Source organism: Thermobia domestica, chromosome 8 (assembly GCF_964235325.1).
Source record: "Thermobia domestica chromosome 8, izTheDome1.hap1.1, whole genome shotgun sequence".
Taxonomy (NCBI): Eukaryota; Metazoa; Arthropoda; class Insecta; order Zygentoma; family Lepismatidae; genus Thermobia; species Thermobia domestica.
The window spans coordinates 132,944,604-132,963,894 of NC_137461.1; the positions used below are offsets into that span (position 1 = coordinate 132,944,604).

A 19,291-nucleotide genomic window follows, 5' to 3' on the forward strand; every position below is an offset into this window, starting at 1 on the left:
GATGGCGCCACCGTCACCAATGTTAACATATGCAACTAATAAAATTAAAACAATCAAAAATAAAATGAACAATTCAAAAATTAAGCAAAAACGGATATAATCTGGTTAATGGACGTTACAAAATCTAGGGAATGGTACGTGTCGATTTCACTTATTGTTATTAGTTTCATTGTTAGAGGCCACCATTGTTAAGTAAACAATCAACTTTATCTGCCGTACTTTTTAGCAGAAACTGACCAAACTTTACACACCCATTTAAGATTGAAATATCTAGGGAATGGTACGTGTCGATTTCACATATTGTTGTTAGTTTCATTGTTGAAGACCACCATTGTTAAATAAACAATCAACTTTATGTGCCACACTTTCTAAAACAAACTGACCAAACTTGGCACACCCATCCGATTAGCACAGATACATCTAGCGAATGGTACCTGTCGAATGTTCGACAGGTTTCATTGTTCGAGGAAACCATTGTTAAACAAACAATTGCTGGATTTTTCCATTGTTAAATAAACAATTAACTTTATCTGCCATACTTTATACTACAAACTAACCAAACTTGGCACTCATTTACAATTGAGACATCTATGGAACCGTACGTGTCTATTTCACTTATTGTTGTTAGTTTCATTGTTAGAGGACATCATTGTTAAATAAAGAATCAACTTTATCTGCCACACTTTCTACCAGAAACTGACAAAACCTTGCACACTCATTTAAGATTGAAATATCTAGGGAAAGATATGTGTCGGTTTCTCATATTGTTGTTAGTTTCATTGTTCAAGACCATCATTGTTAAATACACAAGCGTTGGATTTCTACATTGTTAAATAAACGATCATCTTCATCTGCCATACTTTCTAACACAAACTGACCAAACTTGGCGCACCCATCGGATTACCACAGAGATATATACTGAATGGTACCAATCAATTTCTCATATTGTTGTTAGCTTCATTCTTCGAGGCCACCATTGTTAAACAATCGTTGGATTTCTCCATTATTAAATAAACAATCAACTTTATCTGCCATACTTTCTACCACAAACTGACCAAACTTGCACAATCATTTACGATTGAGATGTCGATGGAACGGTACGTGCCGATTTCACTTATTGTTGTTAGTTTCATTCTTAGAGGCCACCATTTTTAAAAAACAATCAACTTTATCTGCCACACTTTCTACCAGAAACTGACCAAACTTTGCACACGCATTTAAGATTGAAGTATCTAGGGAATGGTACGTGTCGATTTCACATATTGTTGTTCTTTCATTGTTAAATGCCACCATTGTTAAATAAACAATCAAGTTTTACTGCCACACTTTCTACCACAAACTAACCAAAATTTGCAGAATCATTTAAGATTAAGATATCTATGGAATGGTATGGGTCGATTTCACATATTGTTGTTTGTTTCATTGTTAGAGGCCACCATTGTTAAACAAACAATCAACATTAATGGCCATACGTTCTACCAGAAACTGACCAAACTTTGCACACCCATTTAAAGTTGAAATATCTACGGAATGCTATGTGTCGATTTCACATATTGTTGTTAGTTTCATTTTTGTAAGACACTATTGTTAAATACATAATCGTTGGATTTCTTCATTATTAAACAACAATCAACTTTATCTGCCATATTTTCTACCACAAACTAAGCAAACTTGCACAATCATTTACGATTGAGATGTTGACGGAACGGTACGTGCCGATTTCACTTATTGTTGTTACTTTCATTCTTAGAGGCCACCATTTTTAAAAAACAATCAACTTTGTCTGCCACACGCTCTACCAGAAACTATCCAAACTTTGCACACGCATTTAAGATTGAAATATTTAGGGAATGGTACGTGTCGATTTCACATATTGTTCTTTCATTGTTAGATGCCTCCATTGTTAAATAAACAATCAAGTTTTTCTGCCACACTTTCTTCCACAAACTAACCAAACTTGCACAATCATTTACGATTGAGATATCTATGGGTCGATTTCACATATTGTTGTTAGTTTCATTGTTAGAGTACACAATTTTAAGGAAAGAATCAACTTTTTCTGCCGTACTTTCTACCACAAACTGACCAAACTTTATACATCCATTTAAGATTGAGATATCTAAAGAATAGTACGTGTCGATTCCACATATTCTTGTTAGTTTCATTACTGAAGGCCTACATTGTTAAGTAAACAGTCAACTTTATCTAACACACTTTCTAACACAAACTGATAAAACTTGGCACACCAATCGGATTACCACAGAGATGTCTACTGAATGGTACCAATCGATTTCACATGTTGTTAATTTCACTGTTCGAGGTCACCATTTTAAAACAATCGTTGGATTTCTCCATTATTAAATAAACTATCAACTTTATCTGCCATACTTTATACTACAAACTAACCAAACGTGGCATACTTATTTACGATTGAGATATCTATGGAATGGTACGTGTCGATTTCATTTATTGTTGTTAGTTTTATTGTTAGAGACCGCCATTTTTAAATAAACAATCAACTATATCTGCCATACTTTCTACCAGAAACTGACCAAATTTTGCATACCCCTTGAAAGTTGAAATATCTACGGAATGCTATGTGTCGATTTCACATGTTGTTGTTTGGTTCATGATTGATGGCCACCATTTTTAAATACAGAATCGTTGGATTTCTCCAGTGTTAAGTATACAGTCAACTTTTGTCTGCCATATTTTCTACCAGAAACTAACCAAACGTGGCACACTCATTTACGATTGAGATATCAATGGAATGGTTCGTGCCGATTTCACATATTGTTGTTAGTTTCATTGTTGAAGGCCACCGTTGTTAAGTAAACAATCAACTTTATCTTTCGTACTTTCTACGAGAAAATGAAGAAACTTTGCACACCCATTTAAGATTGCAGTATCTAGGGAATGGTACGTGTGGATTCCACATATTGTTGTTAGTTTCATTGTTGAAGGCCACTATTCTTAAATAAACAAACAACTTTATCTGCCATACTTTCTAAAACAAACTGACCAAATTTGGCACACCCATCGGATTTGCACAGAGATATCTACTAGTCGATTTCACATATTGTTTTTAGTTTCATTGTTCGAGGCCACCAATATTAAATAAACAATCGTTGGATTTCCCCATGGTTAAATAAACAATCAACTTTATCTGCCACACTTTCAACCACAAACTAACCAAACTTGGCACACTCATTTAGGATTGAGATATCTATGGAATGGCACGTGTCGATTTCACTTATTGTTGTTAGTTTCATTGTTAGAGGCCAGGTTTGTTAAATGAACAATCAACTATATGTGCCATACTTTCTACCAGAAATTGGCCAAACCTTGCACACACATTTAAGATTGAAATATCTAGAGAAACATATGTGTCGATTTCTCATATTGTTGTTAGTTTCATTGTAAAGATCACCATTGTTAAATAAACATTCGTTGGATTTCTCCATTGTTAAGTAAACGATCAACTTTATCTGCCATACTTTCTACCACAAACTAAGCAAACTTTGCACACTCATGAACGATTGAGATATCTATGGAATGGTATGTGTCGATTTCACATATTGTTGTTCTTTCATTGTTGAAGGCCACCATTGTTAAATAAACAATCGTTGAATTTCTAAATTGTTACCTAAACAATCAACTTTATCTTACACTCTTTCTACCACAACTAACCAAATTTGGCGCACTCATTTACAATTGAGACATCTATGGAACAGTACGTGTCGATTTCACTTATTGTTGTTAATTTCATTGTTAGAGGCCACCATTATTAAATAAAGAATCAACTTTATATGCCATACTTTCTAGCAGAAACTGACCAAACCTTACACACTCATTTAAGATTGAAATATCTAGGGAAAGATATGTGTCGATTTCTCATATTGTTGTTAGCTTCATTGTTGAAGACCACCATTGTTAAATACACAATCCTTGGATTTCTACATTGTGAAATAAACGATCAACTTTATCTGCCATACTTTCTACCACAGACTAACCAAACTTTGCACACCCATTTAAGATTGAAATATGTAGGAAATAGTACGTGTTGATTTCACATATTGTTCTTAGTTTCATTGTTGGAGGCCACCATTGTTAAATAAAGAATCGACTTTATTTGCTATATTTTGTACCAGAAACTGACCAAACTTGGCACACCAATCGGATTACCACTGAGATATCTAGGGAATGGTACTTGTCGATTTCACATATTATTGTTAGTTTTATGGTTTAAGGACACAATTGTTCAATAAATAATTGTTGGATTTCTCCATTGTTAAATAAACAATCAACTTTATCTGCCATACTTTTTACCACAGATTAACCAAACTTAGCACACTCGTTTACGATTTAGATATCTATGAAATGGTACTTGTCGATTTCACTTGTTGTTGTTAGTTGCATTGTTAGAGGCCACCATTGTTAAATAAACAATAAACTTTATCTGTCATACTTTCTACCAGAAACTGACCAAACTTTGCGTACCTATGTAAGATTGAAATATCTATCCTATGGTTCATGTCGATTTCACATATTGTTTTAATTACGTTGTTGGAGACTACCATTGTTAAATAAACGATTCACTTTATTTTCCATACTTTTTACCACAAGCTGACCAAACTTGTCATATTTACAATTCAGATATCTAGAGTGGTACATGTCGATTTCTCATATTGTTGTTAGTTTCATTGTTGGAGGCCTCCATTTTTAAATAAACAGTAAACTATTTTCCATACTTGCTACCAGAAACTAAGCAAATTTGCTTACCTATTTACGATTGAAATATCTATGGAATGATACATGTCGATTATCAAGGGCTAACAAGCTCTAGCCAAATTGTGTGTAATACATCAGTATGCGTTGGGATCAAACGATAATTATTCGTGATCAAACGAGCTGGACAAATTCCGATTGAATTTGTTTTCATGGTGGCTGTGGTGGAGGGGCTAACAGGTCATCGGTAAATGTTATTGTTTGGAAAATGGAATAGTAAATATATTATTTATATATATATATATATATATATATATATATATATATATATATATATATATATATATATATATATATATATATATATATATATTTCATTCAGAACTTTGTTGCGCCAGAACTTGTTTATAGCCAGTGTGAACTAGTTGTGTGCCTCCAGATTTTTTTTGTCTCAGGTGGAGCGGGATGGCCCCCTACAGCGTTCCTAGAATTACACTCTAAAAGCCTACAGTGTTCCTAGAATTGCACTCTAAAAGCCCCTCCCATACAACTGACCTGTGCTTCCCAGCAGACACCTCACATTTGAACTCTGTTGAGATTCTATGTAAATTTGTCGGCTGTACGTACAAATTCAGAGAGTAAACATGTATTAGGGAATGAGAAGTTCTCGAAATAAATTTGCAAGCTGAATATTTTTTCGCGACATAAGTGAAGAGTAATTATATACCCTTGAAGAGTACCCTGGAGAGTAAGAAAGCTCTAAGCAAAATAATCATTGAATAAATAGCAATGTAATCACAGTAATGTGTATATATGGCATGTTGTATTTCTACCAGATTGTCAGAGCACTAATTATCTCATTTTTTTGATGTGAGCGATCTCGCTATCGAATTTCCAGAAGAACATTTAAAAAAAGTTGTATTTGGGTCTATTCCATTTTAAACAAACGAAATGCGTTGCGTAAAAGAACTTTCCATGTTAAAATATTTGATGGGTAGAGTAGTTTGTGTGGGATTTGATTGTTATTGCATGTATCTATTGCATGCTGAATGGGTAGCTGGGAAAGCAGCCAGGATATTCATTCTGACGGTTGCAAGCCCATGAAAATACAGAGCAACAGTTACTCCAAGGGAGTAGATAATAGATAAAAATTCTTAAAACAACCGTGGGGTAGAGAGCTGAAAATTTGGGCCAGAATCACCTGTATACAGCTCTCATTGTTGAGACACTAAAATTTTTCAATTACTCGTATACGGAAGATAAACATTACGAAACTATTTTTATTTATTTATTTATTTACTTATTCCTCGTGGGGTAGTCTATCTCAGAAAATTACGATTAGCATAATTCGATGTTTCAGGAGTGCGCTTCGAACCCACCCCCCAGAGGCGGTTTTTTGGGCGGGCGAACTATACCTTGTCCGCAGGTCCACACATTAATTAAAGTATATGTAACACACATGTACGTGTACGTGTGTGTGTGTGTGTATGTGTATGTATATATATATGTGTGTATATATGTATGCTAAATGTAAAATATTTTTGAACCAATGTTTCCAATCCAAATAATAGAGCCCCACGGCTCCAAATCGCCAAGGGCTTCATAAGAACAAATTCCGCCTGTGTCACCTTCTACACATCAGTGACTATGCCCATAGTATATTCTATGATAACAATTGACTGAATGTGCTTTTCAAGTTTCACTTTCTTGGAAAGAGAATGCGTAAGACTCTCTTAGTGTTCCAACGAGACGGGACTCGACTCTTTGAAGCGAGACACGATACAATACGAAACTTTTTGTGAAATGTCTCGTCTCGTGTCTCGAAAAATACAAACACAGTTTCTGAATTTGCTTAAAAATTTATTAAACCGGAATAAATTATTTGCCTTCGAAATGTATACCATCTTTTATTATTTCAAATGATCCAAATGATTCAATGTTTCAAATCCTAGAAAGAACAGGGAATACCTAAAGAATTTTTTAAAAATGATTCTTACAAACAGCTTTCACTTCCATTTTTCAATCGATTCAAGTTTAATTATTTTGTGATAGTGCTCTAGATTCAAATACAAATGTAAAGCGTTCATTGAGATCAGTGTTTCAGAAGATTTTATTCCGGGGGCTGGTGGAGATATCTACGTATAAAAATCCTGTTATAGAAGTACAAGTAGAAGTGGCAATTTTATCAGTAACTAACTATTGTTTCATTGTCTTTCTCGTTCCGAACCAAGACAGAAACGTGTCAGCCTTTCTCGATACTGAGTTTTGAAAAGATGCTGATTTGACAACAAAATTTATCTTTTTTATTGTTTTATGATGTTATTCGAAGCTAAACCATTTTTTAAATGGGAAAGTTACATAGGCCTCCTTATTTGTTGAAGTGGCGCCAGGGGTTCTGAAAAAAGGATATCAGAATAAATGGGGAAATCTTGCCTTTCGACTGTACTGACGGTATTGACAAATGTTCCTATCGAAGTAATTACTGGTTCAGTCGAATCTAAGCAGCCGTTGCTGGAAGATTGCAGTCGTGTTGTGCTACCAAACAAAACTTGGTTAAAAGTTGTAATTTTAACCACTTGGTATAACAGCTCTTTTTGTGGGCCTCAGCCTTTCTGGTGTTGCCACGAGACGAGACAGAACCATTCGATATGAGACGAGACGACACAACCAGAAATCTCGTCTTGTCTCGTGGCAACACTAGACTCTCTAGATATGTCAGTAAAAGGAATGACAACGTTCCTCGCGGAGCACGTGTTAGCTCTCAGCCTCTTTCTTTCACTGATGTTTGTTTACATAGTAGATGAATATATAGAGAGTAACAAAAGGATGAGATATGCAGATTCTCCTGAAACCACATTAAAATTGAAGCAGTATTTGGAGCTTGTTATAAATGGATGTACCGGGGAACTAAAATAATTCTTGGAATTGATCATACAGTATTGATATAAAAAAAACATGGAAACAAGTAAAGACAAAGAACTGAAATCGTGAATTTGTTTTCAAAATACAGAAATCTCAAAGGAATATCTGTTTAGCCGACTTTAATTGTAAACGAATTTTGAATAAATTTGCATTCCCTGAATTCTTATACATAAAAAATAGAAATTTTTCTTTTAGCGTACGAATGAGAGGCTTTAGGAAATTAGGCCAAGATAATTAAAATGATACTGTCCTTTACAAAATTTAAGGGGAAGACCATGATCGAAAAAGCATCAGTCAAACTATAAAGGTCAATGGTAGCTTTTGTCATTTCTTACGACCACTATATGCACCTTATTGCGAAAAATTTATTCGTATTATAAAACCGCTATCGTTCAATAAATGTCAAATTTAATAGATCTTAAAGATGAAATTGTCATTACCTCTGTCGCATAATATATTCTAGCTTTGGGACCTATGTCATTATATGACTTTCACGATAAGTGACAAGAAGAATATAAATCCCAAGTTCAAAACGTAAGGAAAGAAACCGGCTGTTCGCCCTTCAAATTATGAAAAATGTACCAAAATGGTTGAAATTATGATTTTGTATTTCTTTACGAGAGAGAAGAATAAAAATAAAAATTGGAGCAATTGTGTATGTATAAGGCCACTATCTTCTTCAAGTTACTAAACTAACTTCAAGTGTTTCAACCATTTTCGACACATATCTCGAAAACTTTTAGTGATATTAGAGGCAAGAATACGTGGTTGATAATGAGCTTTTTAATTATGTCACAATACTTTTGAACTTTACCTTATGAGAAATGGCATATTCCAAAAATAATTCAGTACCACCCTAACCTGAATTTTACCAAAAGATTAGCGAAAGTGATACGGTGTGCGTCGTCCAGAGTTTAATTCCCGGTGTGGCACTCAAACATTGCTGTGTTGACCAAACATCGAGAGAAAAGTTGGGAAACTAAAAGATAGCGGACTTCAATCTAGACAGCCGGCTACGTTGGGTGTAGTTGTGCTGACCACTAACATAAGCCCGCTGCAGACTCAGATCACAAGGGACTGTTGCGCCAGGAGTATATATATATATATATATATATATATATATATATATATATATATATATATATATATATATATATATATGTATATATTGGTGTTATTATTTTACCTTACCTCTCAGTAGCGTAAGTAAGGACGAATGGGCCTCCCCGCAAAAATGTTAAACGGACCCCCTCTATCCACATCCATGAGTCACGTAAAATTTACAGAGAACAGTTTTGACTTTCTATGTTCTATCAGTGAGTCACAACTTGCTCATATGCAAAAAAAGCACATTATTATTATTATTATTATTATTATTATTATTATTATTATTATTATTATTATTATTATTATTGTGCTATAGTTTTCGTCTATTATTCTGTACCAACCTCGAGACTCTACGACATTTTTAATGAGATGTAGTCTCCCCACTTTTTGTTGTTTGGTTCGATGCTGGTTTCACTGTCCTTTTCACATCTTTGAAATACATAAGCACTGCATATCGCGAAAACTCGACAAGTCGCGCTGTTTCCGAAATGAAGCTCCCAGCCATTTAGTCACCCTGATATATCGTCGTCCTTCCCCATTCAAGGCACAAGCACCACACTGACTAATCGAGTGAGATTCTTGTCGTGTTTGGCGCGCGGTTGTGATATGCCTTGTAGCTCTTATCTCAGCCCGATGATTTCGTTCAAAAAGTAGCGAGTGGTCATAATGTTTTCGCTGGTCAGTATAAGTTTTGTTGGCATTTAATTTACTAAATAATCGCTCAGGTGTTACCGTCTTCACAGGTAAAAATGATATATAGTTGAAACATCACATAATTTTTAACATCCTAACATTATAAAGTTTAACTTCGAAACTGAAATGGGCCTCTTTCTGTTCTGGGCCTCTCAATGTTGCGGGCCCTGCAGGCCCTTTAGTTGCGCCACAGCATTCTCTCTACTCAGAAGGATAGGGACAAATAGAAAAATCAAAATTCATTCTGTCCATTTTTCAAGCATCATACACTTCATGAAAAAAAAAAATCATATAATACTGATATGTAAGAAAATATTGGTATTGTTTGTTTTCTGTATACAAAGAACCATTTAGGTTTTTTATCTCATATTCTGGTAATAATCGAAAAAAAAAAAGAAAAGAGCTTCATGTGATAAACGGACGAAAGAAAATTTGTCAACGCGATGCGAATGACGTTCTTTGCAACCTAATTCACGTTTTTCGTACAAAAACTCTATTCCTACCTGCAAAAAGAAAAGATTTCTGTTACCCGTCAATGGTTGAGATTTTGCCCTGCGGCTGAACAAGACGGCTTGCTGACTGACTACAGGTGCACGAAGGAAAAAAAAAACTGTTGGATTCCTCTCCCCGCCCACTTCAATTGTGGATATCCTGGACACATTTCAACTGAGCGGTACGATCTTTCAGTTCTTCCCAGTAGAGGTACCAGCAGTGATTGCTAAATGAAAAAGTGAGCATCTGGTGGCGAAAAGGCGAAGTGCTCGGACAAGGGGGTGGGCACAGTAACCTTAACGAATCCCTGTGCGAAATCGTCCTTTGTTTTTGTGGGATCTTCAAACAGCATTCACTCACCTTCTCAGTTAATTCTTCTAACTCGCCAGATAACCTTTCTAACGTGGCAAATGTCATTACATATTTTTCTGGAACATTTTCTTCTCCAGGAACTTACTGTAAGGCATCATACGCACAAGTGAAAGACTCTCGTACTACTTTACGTGTTTGTACTTAAGTTTCCATATTTGTCTCTCATACATACAAAATAACCAAAACATTAGAGAAACTGCCTTGCAGCTCTCAACCACGTCGGGGTCATTAAAAATGGTTAAATGCTAACCACTTATTCTTCCTTTCTTTACCTGCAACGTTTTACCATCTCCAGTGTGACCATCCAGCAAAAATATTTCGTTCTAACCTATGCAGAAAAAAATACTAGATCTGGAGAAAAAGTACTAAAATTTTATTTGCTCCTGTTTAATCCTATTTATAACATTTTACGATATTAATATCTAATTGGAAGGTTTCCGGCAGCTCCCCCTTCCCTGTGGGTGGGAGAGTAACCTCCACATTCTTGAAAAAACCTCCAACTTTATTTTTTTTACAGTCAAAATTCTATACAAACCGTGCAAACCACTTACATGCTCTCAATTTCGACTTTACACTCCCAAAGTAAAACTCCTGGCGGAATCCCATTGTCGTATTGGAACTCACTGTAAAACCACTAAAGTAACACACGTATAACAAATATAGAGGATGTCGAGAGAAAACAAGAAATATCATAAAATGGGCTTATTGAGAAAATCGAGTTTTAATTCCTTAATTGCCTACTGTTTAAACGGATCTCTAGATATGTAATATTGTTTACTGTGGTCATTTATTAGTTGGAAGAGGCAACCGGACGTCACCTATGTCTCACTTCCGCTCTTGTAAATACCATTGTTGAAAAAAGGGAGAAAAGGTTACCAGGAACAATGAAATTTTCGTACATTGCCAAATTTTCATGAAATTCCTTTTTCTCTCCCAAATGTATTTCTGGGAGAAGAAGAGGAGGAGAGAAGTACTAAATTTGTTGGTGAACGTACTACAACACTAAACTATTATAAAAGGCAGAAATATGGTAATCTTATTACATCTAGTACTATTACAGATGTAACTAAACTATTATTACATCTAGTACGAAAGTACTAGCGGTGGTCACACTGATCCTCTCTTATTAGCTACCACAGACTACTACAAAACATCAGGTATTCATCTCTTTTTAATGCAGTTTCTCACTTCTTGCTACAAACTCAATAGTGGATATTGGAAGAGGAAGAAAGCGTGCATTATTTGCGATAATTAAAAGGAGGAAGAAAACAGGGTATTAAGAACGGGTGAAATCCGTTAGAAATGGATAATCTGTAACCCTATGTCACAAATCTGCCCCCATAAAAGCCTACATCTCCTAAAGGTGCTTGTTTGAAGACATTACTGCGTTGTTGCAAAACATATAAACCTCATTATAGCTCAGTAAAAACGTTTATGAAGTTTTTGCGAAAGAATTGTTATTCTTTACAAATAAATATTTCATGCCGTGCATCGTTATCAGCATACAAAGAATGCAATCAGTGGAGAAATAAACAATAAACCAAAAAATAGAGGAAAACACTAGATGAATTATTGAAGTCAACAGGTAGATGGTTAAACAATAAAACAGTTTATGATGTAGTCAGTGAAGCCCATATAATACAGTGAAGCCCATCCTTGTTGAGCAACATCGGTTACATTAAAAAGTGGGTAACTTAGGTTACAGAAAATAAATGTATTTTGAACTAAAAACTATTACAGATCCTAACATTAGCACTTCTAATGCAGTTACTAATCATTCACTATGCATAAGATTACCATATTTCTGCTATTCCAAACCGGAACGCTTCGGTAGCGTAAATCCAAGAGCGTAAGTGAAGGGTAGGTGGACTGGAAAATGACCAGGGCCCCATGAGGTGAAGGGGCTTTTCAAGAGTGTTCGTAATATTAAAGAAAGTAGCCATATGTATAATTATTATGAAGCATGTCATTCTTAAATCTTAACTTATTACCATATCAAACGCGGAAGATGTCAGTGTTATGTATATGTAATGTCATAATGAAATAATAAGTGTTTTTGGAGCACAAATCAAGCGGTAGAATACTTAGCAGTCTTTGTCCAGCACAGAATAGCAAATTGTAATAGCTCTGAAGAAATCCAAGAAGATAGCCCGGAAGATATGACGCAATTTTTCTCGTAAACATGAGATTTCAAAACATTCAAAAGGCTCCTTATAAGATAATTCTGTTGAGTTTCAAGTCTGACCCAAAAAGTGAAGCAGTAGCACTGATAAGGAATGTGTGTGACCTCAAAAGCTCAGAACTGCACGAAAATCTGCTTAGGTTGTAAACCGCTCATACCAAAAACAACTACCGCCATTAGACGGTGGCATATTCTATCTACACGAACAAGTACCCATTAGACGGTGGCATATTCTATCTACACGAACAAGTACTTACTGTAGTTGTGTGAATAGTATAGCTACAGTAGGAGGCCTTATTTGAAGTGTTTGGTTGTGAGTTAGAGTGTACATCAGAATTATGAGAAGAATTAATCCCATGAATGTTGTCAAACTGTTAAAGGCAAAGTTTCGACGTGCTGAATATAGAAATGTAATCGAAGTCGACGATATGGAGTTCGCTATTATGTTATATAGCATAAAAATTCACAAATATACTTGGTGGTTTACTATATGATAACTTCTTATATAGTAAAATAATCGTCATTTCATCCAGTTCTCCTGAAATATGAAGTCTCTATAGTTTTGATGTTTCTATTCCTGTCACAACTGTGAGTGCGAAGCGTATATTTTCCAAACTTAACATAATAGTAATACACTATCTGAGGAATACCTTAAGTCATCAAAGATTGAAAGGATTAGCACTTCTTTGCATTGCACTTGATTAGGAGGCTAGACTTCAAAGATAAAATAGACAATTTCGGCGAAGTCAAAGCAAGAGAATAGAAATTTTAAGGTATAGAAAATGTTATAGAATACTACAAATAATTATCTAGAAATAAATTGCATGTATTTTGCGTATAAATTATATTTGGAGTTGTGTATTTCTAATATGAGAGGTATGGAAGTAACTATTATTATAAAATTGATAAGGATGTTAATTGTCAATTATGTAAACCGAAAGAGGGAGTCACCGTTAAAGATTGCAGGGGCCTTTAAGCCTCGAGTTACACTCCTGGATAAATCTTCCAAACGGACCTCTTTGGTGCAAGATTTAGGTTCGCATGTTTCATCGGTAGAAAGAACCTAACTTGCACAAGATCCAATACACTCAGTAAGTATCGGAAATCTTATAGAGGCTATGTCTGTCTTTCGACAGGTATCAGAACAAGAACAGTAAGAGATATCGAGAAGCGGTTTCTTGGAACCCATTTAGCGTTCCAATAATAAGTTTCATGCCATAGGTTAAACCTCTATTAAACTCGGAAGCAGCTGAAATTAACAATTTCCGGTTTCTGCGTTGATCGCCATAGATTGAAAAACGGTAATAGACAGCTACAAGGGTCTTTGGTGGAATCGATACAGCATACGAAGGAAAGATAACATCTTCACTCGTATCTCTTTACTAAAAGCAAAGGGGTAGAAATGTACTAATACTTTCGGTTTCAATATAAACCTCCAAAGAGAAAAAACAGTAAGTGATACGAACATGCGGATTTCTGAAATCGATTCAGAGTCCCAAGAATAGGTTCCATCTAATTCATTAACCCTATTATACTGAAATTGAAAGTGGTGAAAACCATTTAACGTTCATCGTTAAACAGCAAAAACAATAACTAACTAATTCTATGGCCTATGGAACCCAGAAGTTCAAGCCGCGTTCACAAAAGCTCTCCACTGACTTCTGTTCTTAGCTAACTGGATCCAGTTTCTACTTTGTATTCCTATTTCTGCGAGATTCATCTTAATATTGTCCTTTCATCTACGCCTAGCTCTTCCTAATGGTCGTTTTCCGGTTGGATTTTCAGTAAAAATTTTGAAAGCCTTCCTACTTTCTTCCATTCTGGCTACATGACCTGGCCACCTGAGCCTCCTAGACTTGATATCCCTAGCAATGTTTGGGAAACGGTGTAAATTATGCAGTTCTTCGTTATGGAGTTTCTGCCATTCCCATTCCTCAAATACAATAATGAATAGCGAAAAGCAATTTCTTGATATGGACTCACTACCGCAAAAATATGATCCATCACCGACTTCATTCCTCTAGTTGAAGAAATCTACTACCACTTTTGGTCTGAATATTAATCTTCATGTTGCAAAAACGGTAAGAGATAGCAAGCAATAACTTTTTAATAGGCTTTAGCGCCCAAGAATAAGTTCTGTCTCCGACTTTCTACTCTTATTATAACTTAAAGTTATATTTGATGTAATACTTCTTTTTGGAAATCTACTGTAGTTTTACAATTGGAAGTCTACCGTAATTTTACAATTGGAAGTCTACTGTAGTTTTACAATGTGAAACGAAACTCATTTGTATTTCATTCCTATTGGATGTACCAGTAATGATGCTTAGAAGAGTAACACGCCTCTTAGATTGAAAAATTATATGCAGTGGCGTAGTACGCTTTACCGATACTACACTAAGATTACATATGCAACTGTTAATGTTAAAATATACAACATCAAAAATATTATTTTAGAATACTACAATCACAAAAATAGGGTGATAATATTGGCAGGACCTTAAAGTAAAATAAAATGTAAACTGGCTAGACACCAGAACAAAGCCTTCAAATCGGAACTGAACGGGGCAAAACGGAACGTGTAGCAACCCTACCTAATTCAACTTGGCACTTAATTCCTTTCAACATAGATATATATTTAACTTATTTTCATATCAGAATATTTAGTATTCTTAAAACCAAATATTATTATTAAAATACATTTTGCATTATATGTATATGCAAACGACAACAATGCAAAACTGTGATTTAAACAATAATGAAATCTGTAGTTTTATTTTCTTGTAACAATTCTTTTTACGTATAATTGTTGTTCCTATCGTTACGAATGGAAACCATAAGTTATTAAATGATCTCACTTTGGTACGCGTTCAGCGCATATAAAAGCCTTCACCAGATGAGAACTGTCAATCGCTGGCCAGCGCTGCTAGTGGAAGCAGGCTGCTTCTCAACGTTCTATAAACAAGATACATTGTAGTTTTCAGGGTGTTTCCTAGTGGGAAGAATAAAAAGACTATGGATAGTTTGAAGACCCATTTGGCCGCTCATTCTTCTACTGAAATTTTAGTGGATAGATAAAGTGCATAGCAGGTTCCGGCATACATTATCTACAGTGTGAATATCCCAGAACAAGAGAACCTGATTCAAAACTCCTTTGATTATGACAAACCCGTCTGAAGAGGTGTCTTCCCTCTTATAGGACAATACAGGTCCATTTATAATTAATACCTGGCTACGACTTTTTCAACTTGGCAATGACTGCGGATGCTTGAGATGGAAATTCTGAAATATGGATTATGTTGAAAACCGTAACTTCCGTTGCATGAACTTAAAAGTCTTATATTAATATACCTAGATATAAAGATTAAGTCACCAAGATGAAAATTACGTTAAGTGTCATCTAATAAGTCTTTAACGGATATGCTGAGAAGTTCCAAGTCAGATGTTGCCATTACTGGAACATGAATCCAGGAAAGAAAAGAAAATCAACCTGGTAAAAACACTGTCTCATATATGGGTAAAAGCTTCTCTTAGTTGACTAGGTCTCAGATGATGAATGTGCTAACAACTTCACTTATTTCTCAGATATCAAATACAGTATGCGTTGAAATTTCTGTTTTGGATCATTGAAAATATGATGGTTGATGTGTTGGTTCCATTACTCCTAATTTGATCATCTGTATTAGTAAGCATTAGAACGAGTGTATTGGGAACCTCCTATAATGAGACGGAATTGAACTGAACTGAACGTACTCCATCTAATGTTGAGGCCAAGATTTTGTCTTCAGAAAGCATGCAGCAACTTGGAACTACTTTTGTGTAATAAACTGTATTATATTTCAATTAATGTTATTTGTGAATAATGCATATAGGTAATAAACTTGGTTAATATTAAATTGTCTGTGTATCTAAGACATAAATATGAGTTACATAAACATATATGTTTTAAATATGGTATCAATTTCTTTCTTTTTAACAAAATAAGCTTAAACTAGGCACTATTACTAGTAGAGCTAATATGTGTCCTATTTTTGTATACGTTTAGATTAATGCTAACTGATACGTCTGATTGTTGGAGTTAGTTGCTTTAAATTTGTAATTACCTCTGCTTCTTCTTACGTAAGGTATAAAATTCCTGCTATTCCAAAGTGAGACACTTTAGTGGGAAGTAAATCTTTCAAACTGGAACATTGGTGGGAGGTTTACTTTCACTCCTTCCATCAGTAGAAATAGCCTAACTAGCTAAAGAGTAATTTTCACATATTCTATTCGTATTGGATGTATTAGTAATGGTCGTTAGAAAAGTAACGTGCATCATAGATGCAAAGCTTACAAATAAACTCGTACTGTGACGTGGAGCACTCTACCAATATCCAAGTGTACTGTAAATTAAGGTTACATATGTAGCTGTTAATGTAGTAAAATAAGTAATATAAAAAAATAGAACCCTGCAATGAGAATAGGACATACGAATAAACCTACGGGACACCAGGACTAAAGTCTTCAAATGTGGACTGTTCTGCTCAAAATGGGACACATGATAACCCTTCCCACATTATCTATTAGTTTGTATTTTGAATAATATATAATAAAAGTATGTCAGCAACATAAAATCATATATAATAAATACATGTTAGTTTGTCGTTCGCGCTCTATGATTTCAATGTAATTTCAACATCGTAATTGGCTGTAAAACGCTAGGACTTTTTCATTTTTAAATTTATCTTCTCTCTTTCATCTATAACGACAAATGGAGATAAGAACGTCAGTTCAATTAAATATTCATAACATCCATACTATGCCATTCATCTAAGTAGCGAAATACCAAAGCCTGCCCTTAGTTCTGGATTTACATTCACTCTACTTCACTCAGGAGCACCCCGAAAGGCGGAACGGTTTTGAATGTGGCAGTACCAAATCTCACCGTCTCATTTCTTACTAGAACATATCCCAGTCATTCTTTAACAGGTGATCGTAGCGTCGTACGGAGTTCATGGTGATTTTTTAAAACTTATTCTTGCAGCTATACATTGAATATCAGGATTCTTTTTGTTAGTGATAAAAGGCAATAGTACTGCCTGACCAGGATAGTAGTGTTGATTTTGATTGGGAGCGCCAATGTTATATTTACCGTAATTACAGGGCCCTCGAAGTGCGACAAGCGAGCGGAGAGTCTCACTGCAGTGTTGCAATATGATTTCTCAAAGTTGCAATTTAGATTTTATAAGTAGCGTGATTCGTTTGCACTTTACAAAGCAGTATACAAGCAGTGTATAAGCAGTATACAAAGCAGCAGTATATAAATTATATGGTTGTTGCTATTGAATGTGGGAATGGTTCACCATTCCTGCAGTAATGAAGACATATTGCATATAGCAATATATGTATGGAAATTACTAATCCAAGAACAGCATAACACAATAGACAATACAGTGAGTTTTTACCATGCATTAAGCAGATTGTATAAAAATTGGTTACTGTTTACTCGATTTCATCATAAAACAGAAGCAACCTCTAAAAAGCAGGAATGACGATCTCAATGACTGATAGATTAATTTATAATTGATAGTTTAAAGGATTGTGCGATACGTTTAAATCGAATTTGTTGCATACATTTTTACTCATTCTTCTTCTAAATAGCAATTACCGATAGTGTTTCTTTCCTTCTCCTCCCCCCCTAAAAAAAAGAAAATGATTAAGGTCAAACTTGAACTTTGATGGCCAATAATTACGGGAATCAATAGTTTATGTTATTATGTATTTATTTACTGAAAAATTAAATGAATGACCGAAATAGTAATAATGAAATTTTTCCTGAGAAATTTTACGTTATTATCCTTTTGTTATTTTGATCTATTGATCTAATAGTTTAAATTCCAATTTCAGAGACAATAACGATCTACCAGAATCTTCTGGGCATTGGTTGGAAGAAATCCCTAAAACATCGGAGCCACTATGTGTTGTTAGCGATCCTTCAGCAGATTTTCGATGGAGGACTTTTTACTGTGATGGACCTAATGTCGCCTCATTCATCTGCGAACTTCCAGGTAAAAAAAAAAAAAAAAAAAAAAAAATCTTGCATTTTTCAATAAACAAATGTACTCTACGCTAGTACCTTAATAATAATAATACAGTGAACAGTTGCTTTACGAACACCGATTTACGAGTGAGTTTTGAAAACAGTTTCCTCGACTTACGAACAATATTTCGGAAAACAAAAATGTACACACACACACACACACGTCTGTACCAACCATTTCAGGCACCTACAGGAGTAGTGCTTTTGTGCGTTTGCTGTAAGTATTGTCTGTTAGAGTTCTATATTCAAAAACTACTTTTTGTTCTTTCTTGCACCTTTTTGTTATTTTTTACCCTCCATACTTTTTTTAAAAAAAATAATAGCGTTACTTATTTGTCTTCGGAAAGGCTAATGCTATTTTTCATTCTGTATTCTTCATCACAGTAAACACTTCAAAATATAAAAAGATACACACTACTATGTTTCTATGGTTGTATTCACATTAATTTCTATGGGGGGGGGGGATACTGTAATTATGATTTACGAATAGTGTTACGGAACGGATTAAGATCGTAAGCTATGTGTAAGTGCACTAATATTTCGCCTGAGTTTGAAGAACGTTTGCAAAATAAATAAGGTAGTGATTAAAATGAGGCTGGTAAGATGAAATAACTAGGTATGTATTAATTGCAAATTTGGAGCGAAGCGATCGATCTTTATAGATTATTCATAGTATTTTTAGTGCATACTTTGTTTGAACGAAAACGACATGGAAA

The 19,291-nt window shown here is 34.8% G+C and overlaps 1 protein-coding gene and 1 long non-coding RNA gene across 2 annotated transcripts in view; one reads left to right on the plus strand and one right to left on the minus strand.

Moving 5' to 3' along the window:
• The window catches only part of LOC145693213 (uncharacterized), a 580,380-nt gene that overhangs the window by 517,332 nt on the left and 43,757 nt on the right, over positions 1 to 19,291 (plus strand). The window contains exon 4 of the mRNA XM_081769000.1: positions 18,383 to 18,543. Coding sequence (XP_081625126.1) covers positions 18,383 to 18,543 — 161 coding nt within the window. The remainder of the gene's footprint in view (positions 1 to 18,382; positions 18,544 to 19,291) is intronic.
• The window catches only part of LOC145693214 (uncharacterized), a 342,015-nt gene that overhangs the window by 201,719 nt on the left and 121,005 nt on the right, over positions 1 to 19,291 (minus strand). The window lies entirely within an intron of this gene.